This window comes from Micromys minutus (genome assembly GCF_963924665.1).
Source record: "Micromys minutus genome assembly, chromosome: 21".
Classification (NCBI taxonomy): domain Eukaryota; kingdom Metazoa; phylum Chordata; class Mammalia; order Rodentia; family Muridae; genus Micromys; species Micromys minutus.
Genome location: NC_137956.1, coordinates 52,015,662 through 52,037,619, shown reverse-complemented (window position 1 = coordinate 52,037,619; position 21,958 = coordinate 52,015,662). Strand labels below are relative to the sequence as shown.

At 39.6% G+C, this 21,958-nt stretch overlaps 1 protein-coding gene across 1 annotated transcript in view; it reads right to left on the bottom strand.

Moving 5' to 3' along the window:
• SACM1L (SAC1 like phosphatidylinositide phosphatase) overlaps nucleotides 1–21,557 on the bottom strand; it is a 51,693-nt gene extending 30,136 nt beyond the window's left edge. Inside the window, exons 1-4 of the mRNA XM_080933918.1 lie at nucleotides 21,419–21,557; nucleotides 9,009–9,106; nucleotides 6,697–6,771; nucleotides 5,078–5,205 (exon numbers count right to left, since the gene is read on the bottom strand). Coding sequence (XP_080790044.1) covers nucleotides 5,078–5,205; nucleotides 6,697–6,771; nucleotides 9,009–9,106; nucleotides 21,419–21,450 — 333 coding nt within the window. The 5' untranslated portion in view covers nucleotides 21,451–21,557. The remainder of the gene's footprint in view (nucleotides 1–5,077; nucleotides 5,206–6,696; nucleotides 6,772–9,008; nucleotides 9,107–21,418) is intronic.
• Nucleotides 21,558–21,958: the final 401 nt, after the last annotated feature.

Genomic DNA, 21,958 nt, shown 5'->3' with positions numbered 1-21,958 from the left:
GTCAGTGTGCTGCACTTCTTAGGATCTCTCTGCCCTTCACTGCCCTGCAAGGTTTACCTCATCATCCTCATTAGCAGTGAAACACACACCAAGAGATTAGCATTGGCCTCACTTTCACTGGTTTGGGTTGGGTAGGAAATAAAACAATCATTTTTCATTAAAACAAAGATTAGAAAGCCTAGTAAAAGAAGTATTACCTGTATTTTGGAGTAATAATTTTAGATGGGTTTCCTAGTTAAAAACAATACTGACTTTTAAAAAAGAAAAGTTGTTTAAAAAATAAACTGTCAAGGTTTGCTAATGTTTAGTAGCCATGAAATAATTAACATACAAATTTACATATTACAAATGTAAAAATGTAGTACAAATACTACATATTTGAGCAGACTAGCAAAAGCAAAAAATTCATAGTAAACATCACAAAATTTATGGTTTGACAACATAGTAATCACAAAGAAATTGTACAAGAAAATGTTCCTAAGTAGTTCTGATGAATACAGCTGCTTTTATTTATACAACGCATATGTATATGTGCACATGTGCTGGTTTGTATGACTCTGCATCGAGGTCAGCTATGGAAGCCAGAGAATAATAACCTTGGGTGTTATTAGGACAAGATCTATCTTTTCTATAATTTTTATTTATGTGTACGGATGTTTTATCTACATATATAGAGGCAAAAATACGTGTGTGTGTCTGTGTGTGTGTGTACCATTGTGAGCCTAGTGGCAGAAGAGGGCATCAGATCCCCTGAAACTGAAGTTATGGATAGTTGTAAGCTACCCTGTGGGTTTTATGAACCGAATCCCTGTCATCTGCAAGAGCAACAAGTGCTCTCAACCACTAAGACATCTCTCCAGGCCCCACCATCTCTCTTTATTGAGGCGAAATTTCTTAGAGCCTTGGAACTCACCAATTAGCTGAGGCTGTTTGGTCAGTAAGGCCTAGGAATTTATCTGTGTCTGTCTTCTATCATCACTGGATTGCACGAGTAACCAGGTTTGGAATTTTATCAGAGTTCTGGGAATCAAACTCAGGCCCTGATGGTGGCAAATACTGAACTCTTAAGCTTCATTTTTATTTGTTTAAAGTATTATTTCTCATGGAGAATAAATATACTAATATATCAGAAAAAAAGGAAATTCTAAAGTATAAAAAGTGTATCTTACAGTTTTATTTGGTAAGACAGTGCTATGATTTGGCATTTTTACAGGTAAGGCCTATGTTTTGGAAACCCAAGTCTTGTAGAAACAAACACAGTATGCTTCCTCCCTGAGGGTAAGATGGGTGCTGGGTGTTGTGTTATATGCTGCCTTTGCTCCTATGTAAGTAACCCTAATTTCTTAAATCATTATTTATTTATTTACTGTAGCTGTCTTCAGACACACCAGAAGAGGTCATCAGATCCCATTACAGATGGTTGTGAGCCACCATGTGGTCACTGGGAATTGAACTCAGGACCTCTGAAAAAGCAGTCAGTGCTCTTAACCACTGAGCCATCTCTTTAGCACCATAAGTAACCCTAATTAAATACACTGATTCACACACACACAAAAAAAAAAAAAACAAAATCTTTTAAAAAAAAATTAACCTTGGTAGCCAGGAACAGTGGTACATGACTTAATCCTAGTACCCAGAGAGCAGAGGCAGGTGACCTGAGTTCCATGCTTGCCGTGACTACCCAGTAAAGCACTCATTACCTCACCAGAAAAAACAAACAACAAAACAAGCAAACAAAGAAAACTCAAGTATAAAACATGTTTAAATGTGTCTGCTTTAATCCAGGCACTCCAGGTAGAATCTCTGTCTGCTTGGGGCCAGCCTGGTCTACACTGTGAGTTCTAGGACACCCAGGGTTACATAGGATGGATGGAAAGGGCATTTTTAAAGAACAAACATAGTAAATTACTTTGAAAACAAGCATCCTGAAGAGGTGTAACTTTGTAACCCCAATAATCACTTCTAGAAAGTTTCAAAACCTCAATAGTGGGCTTGGTAGATTATTGGTTGGTGGGTTCAATGCTTGCCATGCAAGCGTGAGGACCTGAGTTCAGATCCGTAAGGCCCACCTAACCCTGGCACAGTGCCACCATCCATAATCCCAGCGTTCCCACGGTACGCTGGAACGTGAAAATAGGAAAATACCCGAAAGTTCATGGACCAGTGATTGTGGAGACAAACCAGAGACCTCAAACAAAGGTGAGGACCAACACCTAACATTGTCCTCTGACCCCTACGTGTGGACCATGGCACATACCTGCCAGTCTATATACTCACACAAGCACATATACATACAAAGATTTAAAAGTAAAACAGGGCAATACAATTTGTGAAAGTATCATACAAGATTCAAGCAAAATACCTTTGGAAAATAAGTATTGTCAATCTTTGTTTTGTAACAGTGTAAAAATTTACAATGATATATATGTATATTTTGGGGAGTGGGGGTCAAGACAGGGTTTCTCTGTGTAGCCCTGACTGTCCTCAAACTCACTTTGTAGATCAAGGTGGCCTCAAACTCAGAGATCCTCCTGCCTCCGCTTCCCAAGTGCTAAGATTAAAGGCATGAACCACCACACCATGTTATATTAATAACATAAATTATTTTATATAAGCCACTAGAAAATTGATTGTTCTATAGCCTTTAAGAGTTTATGAAAATATTAAAAATGTTCTTGGGGATAAAGAGATGGCTCAGTAGTTAAGAGCAACAGCTGCCCTTCTAGACAACTGAGATTCAGTTCTCATCTCAGCACCTACAGCTGTGACTATTTTTAAGGAACTCAATGCCCTTTTCTGACCTCTATAGGCGAAAATTGTCTGACCAACACCTAAAATTGTCCTCTGACCCCTACGTGTGGACCAGGCACATATGCAGTGCACATACATACATGCAGGCAAAACATTCATACACACACACACACACCCAAAAAACAACAAACATAAGCCAGTTGGTGGTGGCACACACCTTTACTTCCAGAACTGGGAAGGCAAAAGCAGGCAGATCTTTGAGTTGGAGGTTAGACTGGTCTACAGAGTGATTTCCAAGACATCCAGGTGTACAAAGAAAAACCCAGTCTCAAAAACCAAAGGGAGAAAAGATGTTCCTATTGCTGTTGAGGCTGCTCCCCTTAACATAACTGTAGCCATTTTGTATTCAGATTCCATTTTGCTCATAAAAGTAAGTTCAGGTTCTCAGACTCTGCTGAGAACTATCCTTAGCTAACACTGAAAAATTCTCCTTAAAGGTCATAGCACTCTGTATGACTTATGCTCTGAAACTCCCTGTTCACACCCGTCCACCATCCCTCTTACCTCACTTAATATTTTGTTTAGTCAGCCAAAAATGTAGTACTCTCTCCACCCTTACCTTCTGAACTTCTGAACTTGGTTTTTCCTATAAAAAGCCTGCCCTACAACCATACTAGCACCACAATTAGGTTCACAAGTCCTTTGTTGTGGACCTAATCAATCAGTCTTGGGGTATGGGTTCAATAACCTATTCTTGCTTAACTGAAATCAGTGTGTATATGGTCTGTGTGGCAATCCCTGAAACCCAACAATTACAATAAGTGAATAGTGGAAGGAATGCTAGCATCGTATTTAATGAACCAATGTACTTCCATCTCTGACACAGAGCCCCGTTATACAGCCCAGCTGGGCCTGAACTCTGGCTCCTCCCGTCTCAGTCTCAAAGTGCTGGAATTACAGTAGTAGGTACTGCTAGGTTCAGTTTATAACTATCAGAAACATAAAAACTAAAAACATTTCACTTCAAAAACATTTATCAAGAGACCTGAGCAGTACCTGCCCACTGCTGTCACATTATTTATGACTGAGAATTATGTGCTGACATTGGTAAACTTCACAAACTTTTCTAAGTCTAAAAGCGTTTTTGGCATTTTATCCTTTACACTCTGAATGCCATATAATAATTTATCAGTCTCTTTAACAAAAAGTGTGTTGCCGTTATCACTTGCTCCTCCTTTCTGTCAAAGCCGCTCCACTGTGAGCATAGCTGGGTAACAACACCTCTGGCTCTGCTCTCAGTCTCTAGACTGGTGACTGCTACGTTGCCCTAGTCAAGCTACTCCACAGCTCCATCGTGTCCAACTTCAAATCACTTCCAGAGTTATCAGTTTTGTTTGCACTTCCATGTTTGCTAAGTCACTTCTTCAATTAATATGCCATGGTCACTAATATTACTGTGTTGTTAGGGGTATAGTGTTAACTAAACCAAGTAGCTGAAATTTGTGGACAAAGGAAATGAACAAAGAAGAGTATGTGAAAATACATGCACATGTTCTACACACACACAGACACACACACATGTCCTATGTGATTAACAGTGAAGAAAACTTTTTTTCTGGAAGAAAAAAAGAAATAAAAACAAATTTCAAAAGTATCTAATACTTTATTTTTTTATAGTGAATACTCAGCTAAGGCCGAGTATTAAGTTCTTATATTTTTACTTATTTTTGGTTTTTCAAGATAGGGGTTTCACTGTGTAGCCCTGGCTGTCCTGGAATTTGCTCTGTGACCAGGCTGGCCTCCAACTCAGAGATCTGCCTGCCTCTGCCTCCAAGTGCTGAGATTAAAAGTATGCATCATTACCACCCACCAAGTATGAAGTTCTTGGGCATTTTATTTGTCCTTTTTAATCTGTAAGAACTTTGTAATTTAAATTTTTTATTACTTAAAAGTAAAACCAAAAAATATATAATTTTTTAAAATTGTTTTTTGTAATGATTTTTCTAAAAAAATATGCATTGATGTTTTACCTACACGTGTATCTGTGTAAGGTGTTAGATCCCTTGGACTTGAACAGTTGTAAGATAGCATGTGGATGCTGAGAACTGAACCCAGAGTCCTTTGGAAGAAGGACTCAGTATTCTTAACCACTAAGTCATCTCTCTAGTCCCTTAAAGAATATTTTTGTGGATAGGTAAAATTGTAGTAGAACAACTTCATTTAAAATTGTTTAATGACTAAGTTTATAAGAAACCCATCTACATTTTACAACACCCTACTGCATGGCATTTTTGAGCTCTGCGGTTAGTAACTACTGAAGTCTTACCTGAATATCAGTTAAGTGCAACATTGTCTTCTTATAAGAAAGAACATCAAAATCTGTGGCTTTCCAGATTGCATGATTAAAAAATTCACCTACTTTTATCTTTTTGGTAATGACAACAAGATAATTGCCTGAATAAAAGAAAAGAAAAGGCCAAATGTTTAAAAAGGAATATAAAACGGGGCTGGAGATTAAGGTCAATTGGTAGAGCCTGTGGGAGACCCTGGGTTTGAGTCCTAGCATATCATAAAAACAACAAACAGAAAACACATAGTAATAGCCCTTATATGTAAACTTTAAAGCCTGGAAAAAGGAGACTGCATTGAGCTCCTCCAATAAAAGTCCCATTTTTAAAGCATTCTTAAATTTTATGAATAGAAAGAGTAATATACATTTAGAAGAAACATCTTACTAAAAGGACAATATTTTTCTCAAGAAGGTAAAAACAAACCTTTGGAGAGTAGAGAAAAAGTATCTTTCCTCCCCTTTCACTCTCAGGCACACAGGGCTCTGCTTGTCATTACTTCCCAAGCTTGTACCTTGGACCAGAACTCACAAGATTTGAGCAGTGCAGGGCAGTCAGCATCATGACAGCCCATGCACAATACACTAATCTTTACCCTGATCATTAAACATGGTTCCCTTACCCTTCCTTGTGTGAGACAGAAAACAGAAGCTGCAGTCTTGCACATGATAGGTAAACACTACCACCAACCTATAATCCCAGCTCTCATATTAATTTTATGACCTTTGGGCTCCATGTTCTACCTCCAACTGCCTTGCCCAGAGGTCTTACTATATCTAAATCTTTCCTAAAAGCTGTCATACTGTGCTACATTGTCTGATTACTTGTATACTTCCATCACTAGATTGTGAACTACAAAAAGAAAAGGAACATTTGAAATCTTTTGTAACTCAGCACCTAACATTGTGACTGAAATCTAAAAAGAGAAACTTTTTCAAAGTTCAGAAAAATGAAATTTAAATGGAAATGATCCCAGCATTTGGGAGGCAGACGCAGGATAGTGAGTTGGAAGCCAGCCTTGAATATAGAGTGAGTTCAAACCCAGATGCAGCTATAGATTAAGATCATGTCTCAAACAACTACCTTCTTAATAATGCATACCACATATTACAGTGTAGCATACACTGTTGTGTCAGTATAGGGTTGAAGAATTATCATACTCTGATAAATCAATGCATTAAAGTTTTTAAATGGGACAGGCATGGTGGTGCATGCTCTTACTCCCAGCACGTGGGAGGCAGAGACTGAAAGAGCTCTGTGAGTTCCAGATCAGCATGATCTATACAGCAGCTTCCAGGACAGCCAGGACCACACAGAGAAACACTGTCTCAAGCACACACACTAACATTAAATGTTCTCAGAATTTATAAAAATTTATGAGCTTTCAACTGCGGAATAAAATCAAACATGAAACCTTTCGTTTAAAAAGAATACTTCAGGGTGGTAAATTTAACTGTCTAGAGAATATTATTTTTTTAGAAACCAATGACAAATACTTAACCTAGAGATTTATCTAAAGAATGACAGGAATACTTTCATTATCGAATGTTATTCATTTAATTACTTTCTTTGCTCATCATGGCTTATTTTCTCTTACCTGCCACCAGATGGATTGTGCCCATTATCCCAAATATTGGCCTTGTGACAGCAGAAGGGGGAACATCTTTTTTGACTAAAAAAGAATAGAAAAGCTCACCAACAAAATAGAAACCTAGTTTAAGTAACTTCAAGTAAATCGATTTAAATAATACTTCAGTCTACTAAAATGGAGCTACCATCTCTACCTACAAGTAAAGCCATTGCTAGTCCAAAATTAACTGAGAATACACTTTACTAGAACACTTACAAAGCAGTAGCTCACATCACTAGTGAGTAAAGGAGTAAGAGTGTTGAGTGGTATAATGTATCTCTGGAAGTGTATTAATTATAGTAAAATTAATTAGCTACCTTCAAGAGAAACTATCAAGCAAGAGACAGACAAAATATGTTAATTATCAATCTAAAACAGAGCTCTAATGACATTTATCAAAGAAAAACTAAGATGCTTATAGAAATAACCAGTTACCCACACATATGGTAAGTTTAGTTAATTTTTTTACACCTTATTAATATACTGAAAATATTTTTATATTTTACTTTACCTATTGAAACATTATTACTAAATACATACTTTGGCTACTCAAATCTTTTGAGATAGGGTCTCTATTTGAGTAATATTTTTGTACACAGTGTAAAGACTATCCTTGTATTATTTATATGCTGATTTCTGAACTGGCAGAGATTTGATTAAAGGCCAGATTTTGGAATTGTTAAGCATCTCCTGCCTTGGCATTTTGTAAACAATGGTCTCCTTCTGATTGGTTAAATAAAGAGCTGAACAGCCAATAGCTGGGCAGGAAAGGATAAGGCAGGACTTCCATGCCCAAAGAAGTGAAAGTGTTTCAAATGGTGAGATGGGACCCTGGGAGTCACCATCAGGACATGGATAAAGGAGGAGAGGCTAGGCTAGGACTAAGATGAAAGGTAATGGGCCACGTGCCTGGTCAGTAGACGGTAGTGCTAGAAGGTTATTGATAAAAGTCTCCAAGTCATTGTTCAGAACAGGTCTCAATAGATAACCCTGGCTGGCCTAGAACTTGTTATGTAGAATAGGATGACCTTGAATGTACAGAGATCTACTTGCCTTGCCTCACAAGTACTAGGATTAAGAGTGGACCTTAAATCAGGCAGTAGTGGTACACACCTTTAATCCTAGCACTCCAAGAGGAAAAAGAGGATCTTTGGGAGTTCAAGGCCAGCCTAGTCTATAGAACAACCTCCAAAACAGCCAGGTCTATACAGAAAAGCCCTGTCTCAAACAACAATAACAACACCAACAAAAGAAAGAAAAGAGCACCTTCAAAGATTTTCTTTAAAATAAATAAAAAACATAGGGCTGGAGAGGTGGCTCAGCAGTTAAAGAATACTGACTGTTCTTCCAGAGGTCCTGAGTTCAATTCTCAGCAACCACATGGTGGCTCACAACCATCTGTAAAGAGATCCAATGCCCTCTTCTGGTGTGTCTCAAGACAGCTACAGTGTACTCATATAAATAAAACAAATATATCATTAAAAAAAAAGAAAAATGCAACTGTCTGGAAGTGAACTGGAAATGTTAAATCAATAAAATATAACATCCTAATATGAGTATCCTGGTACTAGACCAATGAAATATGAAATTCTAATATGCTATGACTTAGTGTTTAATAAATGAAATAAGAGATTCTAATATACTATTACCTGCACACTGTCATCAAAACTAGCATTAATTTCTTCAGAACTCAGATTGTTCCATAAATACAACTGGGGAAAAATATTTTTCACACCCAAGGAAAGCAAAAAATAAAATTAGATTAAAAAATAAGCACTGCTTGCAATACTTACAAGTTTTAACCAGTGATTCGTTTTATTTTTCACATTAAAAGTACCCTCATAGTTATGAAACTTCTCAAAACAAAAGCAAAAGTAGCTGTGAAAGCTCCTGACACTTAAAGCAAGAACATCTTCATACTCATTCAAATGTTAGTTAGCTTTAGAGATGAGTTTAGATACTGAAATCAAACCTATCATAATACAGATAAAGAAACAGGAATAATTCTGGCCTAGACATGGTAACACACACCTACAATAGCACTGGGAGGTAGATGCAGGAGGATCCAGAGTTCTGGGTCAGCCTAAGCTACATTAATGAATTCTAGGACAGCCTGAACTGTACAACAAAACCCTTTCTCAAAAAACACCTCCCCCTAAAATAAACTGAGGCAGCAGGAACTAAGCTTTGTAACTAGACACTCGGAGAGCCTCATAAGGATGCACCAATGATGTCAGTCCTAAAGGTTTCTGGAATGCTCTGAAACTAGCTAGACATACCTGCAAGGGTGACTTCTGTGGACACTCGGTCAATGATGAGTACATCATCTGCTCCATCATCACAAGCTTCCACATAAAACTTTTCAGGTGTAATATGCCTAAAATGAATTGGTAGACATAAATAAGTCAAATAAAATCAAGACTAAGTTATTACAACAGGCTTTTGGTGCTGCATAATTTCCTACTTCTAAATAAGTGGCACTGCTAAATTCATTATCCTTATGAATTTACTCAGTGCTTATTACACTGTAAATAGGATGTTACAGAAGGGGTTAGGGGAAAAGAAGAAAGGCTTAGGGATATAGTTCAACAGACAAATACTCGCCTTGTCTCTGCAAAGCCCTGCCAAACAACTCAGCACAGCTAAGGACTAATTCAGAAAATATGAAGAGTTAGTAAACAGGAGGCGAAGGGTGGCAAACAGTGCAGATGAAGCAGACCTTAACTGGAGAAGTGAGGCTGCTGCCACTGCAGGCAGAGCTCAAGAGTCCTCGCAGGCCATACACACACCCGAAAGCCCCGCTAATCTTTACTGCTGACTTAGCAGACTTTGAAGTTGTGTGTGTGACAGCAATCTAGGGTCTTACCCATCTCTTCCCACTTAGCTTTTCTGCTCCCGTGATTCTGCCTCATTTTACTCAAATCCACACCGCCATCACTGGCATCATTTCCTACTTACCTAGAATGTTATCTGGTATTACAGAAATGTGTCCTGTAGCAGAATTTTTACACTTACTATTTGACTGAGTTTTCTGAGAAACAGCCAATCATTGACTACTCAGATATAGCTAACATTCATTTATCAGCTAATAGTAACTAAACTGTAATATCAGAATAAATGAATAGACTATATTCCTTCATTTTAAGGAGATGTTAACAATGAAAATTAATATCAAGCAAAATATTATACAACAAAAAAGGCAAATCTGTTTCAAATTACAATATTCAGTAGTTCACTTCCTTTTACTGTTCAATATATTCCATTAACAGACACAGCACCATTTCTTCATCCCTTGTTGACAAGTATTTGAGTTGGTTTTTTGGCTTCAGAGTTGTATTAGTAAAGAAGGTGCCATGAACTTTTGGTCCTAGGTATGTATTATAATGCTAAATTCTGTATCCTAGGTCTAGAAGCCTTAGTCAATTGCCAGCTTTTGTTGTGCAAACCTTGCTCCTTAATTTAAAACTATTGGTTGAATAAAGAAGTCTACAGCCTGTAGCTAGGCAGAATAGTTCAGTTCCTAGGTATGAGGTCTGAGGTAGAGACCAAGGAAGGAGGAAAGATGCAGAAGGAGAAGTCGATATGGGGTAGGCGGATTGTGAGCACATGACCATGAGGGCCAGCCTGCTGGAGTTGGAGCAGCCAGCCCAGGCAGAACATGACAAGTGCTATCTGAGGGTTACTGACAGGGAAGCAGACAAACAGCACAGAGGACTGATGTCCACCCAGCTCTAGTGCCTTAAGGCTTATTCTAAGTATAAAGGTTTCGTGTCTTTGATTTGGGAACTAAATGATCTAAGGTGGAGTAGAAACCCACAAATAATATTTACCACAACAAACAAACATTCAGTGAATGGACTCCTATCTCCTGTGTAACTAACTACCTAGAGTACCATGGGCATGTTCTACCAGGACAGAACATGTGTTTAACTTGTGCAGAGGGAGAAAAATGGGAGATTGTGTGCACAAAAAATTTTTGTGGGGTAGAGGATGAATTCTGTATCTTAACACCAGCACTGATGACAGTGTAAAAATCTCCATGTTTACCAAACTGTATATTTTAAATATGCACCATTGGCTTATGTGAACTAAATGCCAATATTCAATAAATATTTATAATAAAAAGAAATATAATAAGGAAAAGTAAATACTGAAGCAAACAAAACTAAGGACTTTCTATTTCATCATAGGAAAGTGTCTGAGTTTCTGTTTCTATTGCTTTGATAACATAATCAGGACCAAAAACAACTTGAAGAAAGAATTTATTTTATCTTACAACTTGCAGTCCATTGTCCAGGGAAGTCAAAGCAGGAACTCAAACAGGGCAGGAACCTAGAGATGGATGCTGATCCAGAGAATATGCAGGAGTCTTCTTTACTAGCCTGCCCAGCCTAGTTTCTTATAGCATTCAGGACCACCAACCCAGACAGAGGTGGCATCACATACAATGGGATGGGCCTTCCCACATCATTACTTATTAAGAAAATGCACTACAGACTTGATGACAGGCCAAACTCAGGGAAGCATTTTCTTAATTGAAAGCCCCTCTCCCCAAGTCACTCTAGCTTGTGCCAAATTAACATACAACTAGCCACCACACATAGTTACCTTTATCTAGGTCCAAGTCATTTCAAACAATGGGTTTCCAGAGCCAGGGCAAGGTGGCAGATGCCTGTGATTCTAAGACATGGAGGTCGAGGCAAGAATATCATTGCATTCAAGCCCAGCTTAACCACACAGCAAGAGCCTGCTCACAGCTCTCAACTTTAGCCCCCATCTGCAGAAAGTATTTTATGTGTACATAAGCTGTATTCCAGTGTAACATTTACTGAGTAATGTTCATTTAAAAATTATGTGCTAAGCATTACACCAACACAGGGACTCAACAACAGGTAATACAATATATAGTACAAAAAAAATTAGTAAACCGAAAAATAGACTTCTTTTTAAGTTTTTTTCAGAAAAAAAAAGTGTTCTTTCTACAGTGATGACATTTTAAACATGTCATTTAGAGTCCATTCATGCCATGAGTCTTTCATGCTTTTAAACACATGTGCTGTGGGACAAACATCTCACTGCATTCTCCAAGGCACAAGCAAACTTAGAACTTGAAAAAGCAATGTGAAATGCTTTTATGTGTGGCCAGTGCTATCCATGAACATCTTGTCTCTCACTGAGTATCCTATGACACTCCACGAAGTTCTTAAATAAGGTTTACATCAACTATCAAAGATGCTCTTCTCACCTGACTTTTAAATAAGCAGTAAGAAGATATGGCTCATTGCCTATGCGGCTTTATTATGAAGAAAACCAACAATTAATTATTTTATTCCAGCCCAGTATTGGCAAAGCAACTATCCACAATCAGTCGGTCAAAGCAGGCTTACAGCCTTTATTTACATGAGAAATCAAAACTTATAAAAATTGATCAATGGCGTCTTTGCTGGCTAGTTTTATACAACTTGACATAATTTAGAGTCTGAAAAGAGGGAACTTCAATTGAGAAAATGCCTCCAAAAGATCTGGCTGTAAGGCATTTTTTTAATTAGTGATTGATATGGGAGGAATCCAGTCCGTTGTGAGTGGTGCCATCTCTGGGGTGGTGGTCCTGATTCTAGAAGAAAGCAAGCTGAGCAAGCCATGGGGGAACAAGCCAGTAAGCAGCACTCGACATGGCTTCTGCATCAGCTCCTGCCTTCCAGTTCCAGCCCTGTTTGAGCTCCTGTCCTGACTTTCTCCAATGATAGATTATGATCTGGAAGTATAAGCCAAATAAACCCTTTCCTTCCCAACTTGGTTTTTGGTCCTAATGATTTAACACAGCTCTGCATGGCCCCTGCATCACCTCTTGCCCTCAGGCTCCTATCCTGCTTGAGTTCCTGCTCTCACTGCTTTTAAAGTTCAACTGCTATATGGAACTATGAATGAAATAAGCCCCGCCCCCCAAACTGCTTTTGGTTAGTGTCATCACAGCAATAACCTAAGACAGCATCTAATCAAAATACTTCAACAATGTCGAAGAACATTAGAAGTAGTCATCCTGAAAAGGCATGGAGATGAGCAACAACACAAAACACAGAGGTTCTTATCTTCACTATGCTAGTTACTAGCTTCACAGTGCTGGCCTAGTTATGAATATATACTCAGTGCCGGGCTTCTCCAAAAAGTCCCTGGATCACAGACTTACTTTCTAGTGGGAAGCAAACACCACACAGGAAAGTAAATTGATGATATAGGATACCAATCTTGTTTAAGGATTAAATGAAACATTTAAAAGCTGTTAGGCACAAAGAACAGCCATCTGCGTTCTTAATTAAGCCTGGGGATGACAATGCTCACATCTACCCCAGAACAGAGTCACAGGAGCATTTTGTGGGTAATAAAAGCTGACACATAGGAATGGTACTTTTGCTTTGAGAAAATATGCTATTCAGGCCAAGCAGATCTTGAATTTGTGATCCTCCTGCAGCTAGGAGCCTTTTATCCTTACTATACCTTTTAAAAATCTCATGTGTAGTTAGTTACACCTGTGCCACAGCATTCACGTGTAGATGTACTAGCTGGTTTTGTGTCAACTTGACACAAGCTGGAGTTATCACAGAGAAAAGAGCCTCCCTTGAGGAAATGCCTCCATGAGATCCATCTGTAAGGCATTTTCTCAACTAGTGATAAAGGGGGAGTGCCCAGCCCATTGTGGGTGGTGCCATCCCTGGGCTGATAGACCTGGGTTCTATAAGAAAGCAGGCTGAGCAAGCCAGGGGAAGCAAGCCAGGAAGTAGCATCCCTCCATGGCCTCTGCATCAGCTCCTGCTTCCTGACCTGCTTGAGTTCCAGTCCTGACTTCCTTTGGTGATGAACAGCAGTGTGCGAGTATAAGCTGAACAAACCCTTTCCTCCTCAACTTGCTTCTTGGTCATGATGTTTGTGTGCAGGAATAGAAACCCTGACTAAGACAGTAGGTAAAGAGGCTAACCTCAAACGTCAGTCCTTGTTCCCATCTTGTTTAGAACAGGGTTTCCTGTTGTTGCCGATCAACATGCCAGTTCGCTGGTCTGGAGGTTATGTCTGCCTCCCATTTATAGAAGGAGCATTGGGATTACACACATATACTAACTACTCTGCTCAGCTTTTCATGGGCTCTTGGGATCCGAACCCAAGTCCTCACTCTAGTACAGCAAACACTTTACCCACTGAGCCAATCTAAGCCCCAAAGTAACATCCTTTAACACAAGAGGGAAAACTACACATTTTCATTATACAACTCCCCAACATAAGACCAAAAACGTTATTCAACTAATGTTTTAAAGAAATACTAAATAGAAGACTCTGATTGTTTTTGACAAAAAAATACCTTCACAATTAAATTTTGATAGAGTAACACTAGAATCGAGTTATATTCAATTCAAATACACCATCTGCACATGTAAGATATAAGAACAGTAACAGGCTACATAGCTAAGCTTTAATTTATATAACCACAATTGTTTTAAAATGATTATTTGTATAATTACTCTGATATTGATATTTCTACAAGAAAAAAAATACCTACACCTGATATTTTAACCCTAGAGCTAAAAAAAAAAAAAAAAAAAAAATCTGTTTTAGTCTCATTAACAATAAGCTTAATATTGAAAGGCCCAAATATTGTATTCCAACTTATCTGGATAGAACTTTATACCAATATGAACATTCTTCCTGTAACCAAGAAAAGACGTTGGGGAAAAGGAGGTGATCTGGCTTTCTAATTGCCAGCCATAGTAAGCCTCTCACTTGCTGTTCTGTCTTGACCAAGAATCAAAAACCAAACCAACCAACCAATAACAAAAATAAAACAAACAAAAACCTGTTATGCAGTTAATCAGCCATCAGAAAAACCCTTATGGCAGCACTGACCATTTTGAAAACTCCCTGGACATTTTAGGGAAGCTGCATGAGGCCTACAACTGCTTGCTCTGGCCACCAAGAGTGCAATCCCAGACAAGTTGGTTTCAAGCAACTTGCAGGGGACTTTCCTGTACCACTGTCATTCAGAGAGGAGGAGACACTTCTTTAATTACTAGAAGAGAGATACAGTTGTCATCTATGTAAAGTAGACAGTGGCAGGACAGATGTGAACAGAGGCCACTTATATAAAGATCTGCTGTAGTTGGCAAAAATGCTCCTTCTTGGGCTCACTTGTGAGATAAGAAAGAAATACCCCACCTGCCATGATGCCTCTTACAGTTACCAACATTATGCTCTCCAAGTCTCCAAGTGCATTTTCTTGTCATTAGTAATACAATGATTATTCAATATATAATCTCAGAGATCAAATGACAGATTAAGGCAGAGTTACAAGGGCCTAAAAGCCTTCTGTTGTTCTGAATTCTCAGAGAGATGGTGTGACAATCTAAGCACAGATACTGCCCTACCACTACTATACTAATGTCACTAAAAATGTTCTCTTATTTCTTATTTATAAACAAAACATGTTTAGGGTTTTGACCACAATATTTACCTGGTTTAAATCAAGTAAGGTTGGGCCTGATGTGGTGGTACATGCCTTTAATCCCAACACTCAGAAGGCAGAGGCAGGAAGATCTCTGAGTTTGAGACCAGCCTGATCTACACAGTGAGTTCCAGACTACCCAGGCTACAGAGTGAGACCCTGCCTCAAAATAAAAAAATAAAAGAATATTGAAAACTTGCACCAATTTCTATGAAAGAAAGCCTGGATGTAACAAAAACTAAAGGATGGGCAGTAGTCTGCTCCACTGTGCAAGAGGTTGGAAGTCTCAGAGCCATAACTGCTTATTGGTGTTGGACTTTTAATCAGGCGGAATGTACCAATAAAAGTTTGCTTAATTAAAAATGCTATTCTAGGCTTGGGCTGAAAACAATGACGTCAGCTGACTAAGGTTTCTAAAGGCAGGAACTATGACTTAGAATCCTACTGGACACAGAAGCAGTGTCATTTTCTTTGCTGTCTTCCTTCCTACCACTCATTAACTGGCCTTAACCCTGATCTGAAATATAGTTGCCTTACGTAGTAAATTTTTGTCCTATAAGTTTTTAATGTTCCCTAGACTTCATTTCAAAAGCTGATGAGATTCTTTAAAACTCAAGTACTTCATTGTTGACTACATATTCTGTGATGCAGTTTTTGCTGATGTGCATGGTGTTACTGCTGATTTCCTTTAAATCTTCACCAGTGGCCACTGTAGACAAAGACACTGACTTGTCTGCCTCAGTTGTTCTCATGGGAGAAGAAAGTGAAAGTTGAATCCTTTTGGAGGGGGAGGATGGTGGTGAATGTTTAGTCAGCAAACATTTGCATTATTTTATGAGATCCTAACTGGATGTTTTTATTGGCTTGTGACAGAGTAAGCTATTTTAAATACTTTATCCTAGCCCAGAAAATATTACTAGTAACATAACAATGAACATGTAATATATTCAGAAATCAAACTGTGAATTAAGGTAGACTTTTAGGTCATTTAGGACAAAGCTAAAGAGAGGGCTTCATATCTCAGACACGTCTATCTTTTTATCCTTTTTTCTTTCCTCTTCCCTTTCCTTACCTATCTCCTCCCTTAGTATCAGCTTTGATGAGAAACTTTTTGTATCTCAAGATAGCTAGCTGGTCACAAGACTATAAATGTAACTTATGGAGATTTTTTTGTAATAATTAAAAAACAAAAGCAAAAAACAAAACCACCTTGATAGCAAAGTCCAAGTAGAAATGTTGTAATGTCCAAATTTTTCATCATCAAAAATTGCTCTTTATGGCTCTTGTTAAATTCAAAGAAAAAAGTGGTATCACAGTCTAAGCATAAAGGTCATAATCATTTCCTACCATTGTGATTTTCTAGAGTCTGAAAATACAACTTTACATCCTGTGCATCATACACATCCTATTTCAGGCCCCAACTTACCTCTTCAAATATTGTCAAATCACAATGAGGCTGTAGACAGTGTTTCTTTACTATCTAACCTGCTGCCCCTGCAGTATACTAAGTTGCACTTTCTGTTATGTTACATGGTTTAAAAGGAAAATGTGCAAAATTAGCCTACTTTATATGTATTACTACCAGCCAATTTCTCACCCATTAAAATGGTCATTGCCAAGAAGAGAAAGACAGAAAAAGAGTAAGCGTTAGCAAAGAGGTCCTTAGTGCACAGGTTCATCAGAAGCCCAATAAAACCCCCAACCCAGCAAGTGTCTATAGGAAGTTAATTCTTTTCAATTCTGTATTTTTCAAAACTTCCTCAACCTATCTATTCCCTTATGTACCTCAAAACCCACTAACAACCAGACTCCTCCAAACCAGATCATAACTCTTTGGTTGGTTTTGCTTGCTTTTTTTTTTTTTTTTTTTTTTTTTTTTTTTTCTTTCAAGACAGGGTTTCTCTGTATAGCCCTAGCTGTCCCGGAATTCATGCTATAGACCAGGCTGGCCTCAAACTCAAGAGATCTGCCTGGCTTTGCCCCCCCCCCCCCGCCCCCAAGTGCTGGGATTAAAGGCATTAATTGGCTCAGATCCTAATTTTTCAAACCCACTGTGTAGTCACTGTAGTAACCCTAACATCTGTGAGAGAGGCAGAAGAGTTCAAGTCATGCTCAAGTTCAAGGCCAACCTGGCTCTAGGAGACCCTCTCTCAAATAGAACTCTTTATTAGGAACTTCCATCTAACTAATGCCCCCTGAACACAAATCCCTATTGTCTGTGCCTTATTTCATGAAGAAAACCTTCCCTCCATGCAAAGCTGTGTGAATAAGCTGAGAGTTCACTGTGCAAGACGAACTGGACATATGTTCAGTACAGTCTGGGATAGCCTCATATTTCTCCTAACTGGAGAGCTATCAGAACGAGTGTTTAAGGAAAGCAAATTCCTGAGGAAACGATATTTTTCTTTTTCCCTAAAGTTATAGACACGTCTTTTAAAAAGATTTTTGTTTTAGTATTATTTTTATAATTATTATTCAAATATAAGTGTATGTGTGAGTGAAGGTGCCTGGGGGGGGGGTAAATGAGTGAATAATGAGTGAATAAATGAATGGATGTGCCTACAGAGTCCAAAAGGCAGCTTTGGATCCCTTGGAACTGGAGGTAAAGGCAGTTGTGTGCTGCCCAATGTGGGAAATGGGAAATGAACTCAGGTCCTCTGCAAAAGCAGCAAGTGCTCTTAAGCACTGAGCTATCTCTCCAGCTCAGAGAAGAGGGGTTTTCTTTTTTTGTGTTGTTGTTTCAGAAGTAAACTAGTACCTAATAAACATGTGACTGAGAATAACTATGAATCCAGCCTGATACCTGATACACAGTCAAACTTACCCAGCACATTTTTGGTAGGTTTTTTTGTTTTGTTTTGTTTTTTGTGCAACTTGACAGCATGCTTTTTAAATGTGAACTTTGTATACAGTAAAGACATTTTACAATGTCAAAAAGCTAGACACACCTAAAAGTATTCTTTGCCTTACATTTTGTTTTGGCTGACATTGAAGGAGGAAATGGGTGGTGTATTTTTCCAATAATGCATTTTTTTATTTTTATTTTTTGTAATTTTAGATTAATTGTGTCTAACATTATTCATGCTTTTGCAAGTAGCCTAAAAAAGCTAGGCATACCGACCAATATCTATAATCCTAGTACTTGAAAACACTGAGGCAGGAGAGTCATGAATCCCAGGCCAGCATGGGTAGTAGTGCTGTCTTTTAAAACAACAAAACAAGCTAAATTTGTTTTCTATATGAAAAACCCATGTGTCAACAATTTTCTCTTACACATGGCTGTCCACAGACTAAGGAGAAAGCAACCTGATAAGAGAAGAAAGGTCATTTGAATAATGCAGGGTAATGGAAAAATCCCTAGACTCCTGGGCAACCGTGTTTCAAGGTTGACTCTGCAATGCTTAATGTGTGACTTATATGACCAGGACACCACGTGACACTCTTCAATGAGGGCGTACTATAGATCAACCTATGACTTTACAGAAGCACTAACATAATGAATATGAAGCACATAAGCACTAGCTGCTTCAACAGAACACATGCCAAACTATCCCAGACTCTGTTCTTGGACAGTTCTATATTGAAAATTTCATTTACTCTAGAGAATTAGGGAATAGATGCTTGTCAAAGGTTCATGCTAAGTATTAAAAAAGTTTAGAGAGGAATAAACACTAAGCTATTGATCACATTTTAGGTACATTCAAGCACCACTATATCTCTGATTCAAACAGGACTCTGGACTGGTCGTTCTAGCTTTCACTACTCTCGTCTAATAGAGAGTAAACAGAATTTGTAAATTGTATGAATATTTGGTGCCCAAGCAGTGTGACAATAAAGCCTCTCTTTTTGGCTTCAAAAACCTTAAGGGAATCAATGAAGGAAAACAAGATTCTCAGAGAAGGTATCTGAGGTACCTGAGTACTTTATCTGCAAACCTTATGAAGTATAAACACTCATTTTCAAAATAAAACAATTCTTCACCGAGGCTGAATAGCCTGCTCAGGACACAAAGCTAGTAGAAAGTTTTAGAAGTCAATCCATGTCTGTTCTGACTAAACTACCCAAGACCTCTCTTCTTTTCCAGATGTGACCAGCATGTGGACAGGAGAGAAAGTCCTCTGGCAGAAAGATAATTGCAAACCCAAGACTGAAGTTAAAAGAGGAGTAGCAACCGTACTGGCTTACAGACAGTAAAGTTACAAAACTATAAAGAACATAGAATTCAGGTGGCTTGAGCCTGTAGCCAATAGAGCAGATGTGGAATTGTAACAGGAACTGGAGGATGGGCCTCTAGAAGGTGAGACTTTAACAAAGCAGAGATGACCTAAAGAAAGTGTGCGACAGAGTGAAGGAGTTACCATTTCATACCCAAGCATGTCCACATCTACAACAAAGTAACTTTCTTTTCTTTCTTTGAGACAGGGTTTTTCTGTGTAGCCCTGGCTGTCCTGAAACTCACTGGAGACCAGGCTGGCCTCCAACTCAGAAACCCTGTGCCTTCTGGGTGCTGAGATTAAAGGAAGACATCACCATCACCCTGCAAAGTAACTGCTCATAGTGGCTCTTTTAAGACATTTTTAAAAGTCCCATTATTCTTACATAGGTTAACTAATTCCACCTACAATTGCCTCTAAAACAAAATATTCTTTGCCCATGGGTTATATTCAAAAGTTTAAATTGGACAGCTAAAAAAAGGGGGTGAAAACAGATTCCAACTCAGACTCCTTGCTAAAGAAAAACTTGCAATCAAGTTCTACCTTCACATTTATAGAAACATCCACGCCCTAAAGGCTGATGGGAACGTCCATACTGATAGTTTCCACTTCAACACAAAACCATCATTCCCATTTCTGGAGGATAAATTTCCCTTCTCTTCTATGTACACATAAAATGGTGCCTGCCAGTATTGAGGTCTGGACTGTTGAGACTTAGTGCCTGGGCAGCTCAAAAATAATCTTCCTAATTCTCTAGCTATCCATCTGAATTATTCTTTGATGCAGGGAAACTCAACAATCTCCTGTAACCCAAAGCTGAGTAAGGCAAAATTCCAAATTACTTACACACACCTGAGACCTAGTGTAAGATCATGTTCGGCCCTTCAACAACTATCAGGTGTACAGTAACCTAATTTGCCAGTAAAATACCATGTGACTTTGGCCCGACAAAGACCAATGCACTTTGCTTCAACTGTCACCAATAAGTTCAATGCTCACTTTACAAAAGAAAACTAATTAAAAGAAATGTGGAGGAGAAGCGTAAAGCTGGGGTTTTCCAAGAGAAAAAGTAGCAAGTAGAAGAGGCACAAAGGGTGAACTGGGGAAAAAAAAAAAAAAACAAAACAAAACAAAAACACACGAGCAAAGTGTTGGGCAGATGGCCTCCCTCCAAATTCTGTACTCCTAACTTTACACTTTTAGCTATTCATTAGAAGCACCCAAACTACATTTGGTTTCCTGCGAATGACTTGGAATGCCTCTGTCTACGTAACAGGATATTTTAACTTGGCTTTTCAAGTTATATTTGCTTCTGCTACTAAAGGCATTCCCAGACTATGGTCAGTGGTAAATTATTAAAGCAGTTAGGGAGAAGTTATTCATAAACAAGAGCGCAGGTGCTGAGGGTAAGTAACAACGAGAGAAATTATCCCCCAGCCCTTTAACCCAGGACGAGTCAAGGAGCTTATAAATTCTTATTTTCTGCAACACAACCAGAGGCTGGGTCTCAAAATCTCAAATACCTGGCTTTGCTAAAAGTCAACAATGCTACGCCAAAACTAGAGGCGAGCCTGTAGCTGTCAACACAGTCTGCTGAAACAAGCACAGTAAATTCGACCGGCCCTTCGGACGTCTGACTAAATTATTGCTGCGCCCTACGAAGGACCCGTCATTGCGACTCCCAGGCCCAGGTTTGCTCAGCCAGCGGGCGCTAGAGCACTCCCGGAGGTCCAGTCAGAAAGGCCTCTCGCAGAGGCCACCCAGGGAAAGTTGGCTGCAGCCTCTCCTGGTGCTGCGGGCTCCGGCTCGGTTCACCGCGCCAGGCCCAGCGCTGGGCGAGGTTGCGGGACGCCGGCCTACGCAGCAGCCAGACCGGGCTGAAAAAGCCCAGCCCGCGAGCCCGGCCAGCGGGCCGCACACACCCGGGCCTCAGCGCCCGCTCGCCCCTCAGTCCTTCCCGTCAGCGGCCGCAGCCAGCAGGACTCACAGCTTTAGATGCTCGTAGGCTGCGGCCGACATCGTGCACCCTCCTCCTCTTCGCTCCACCCGCAGCGTACCCCGAAGCTACCACGGCTCTGGTGCGACCGCTCCCCAGGTGCGGTGGCCAAGGAGCCTCGGCCTGGTCCCACCCCTGCCGGGTCCGCCTCTCGGCCGAGCACGGAAGCCGGCGGCGGACAAACCAGTGAGCCAGCCGAGACCTGCGAGCCACGCCTCCGATGCACGGATTGGAGCAGACCAAAGAACGCCGTGACGTCGCCTCTGGGGATTGGTATAGCGCGTTGCGGAGAAAGGCGGAGTCCCGTTAGCTTTGCGCTGAGTTGCGACATTCAGCAAACCGACGAGACTGAGTTAGAAGCAGGAAGCGTATTGAAGCTGTGTAATTGGAGATCAGTCATTGTAGAAGAACTAACCTCAGCACTGGGCCAGTGGCGCAATGGATAACGCGTCTGACTACGGATCAGAAGATTCTAGGTTCGACTCCTGGCTGGCTCGATATGTGCAGACTACTTTTTCTTCCCGCTGCGTA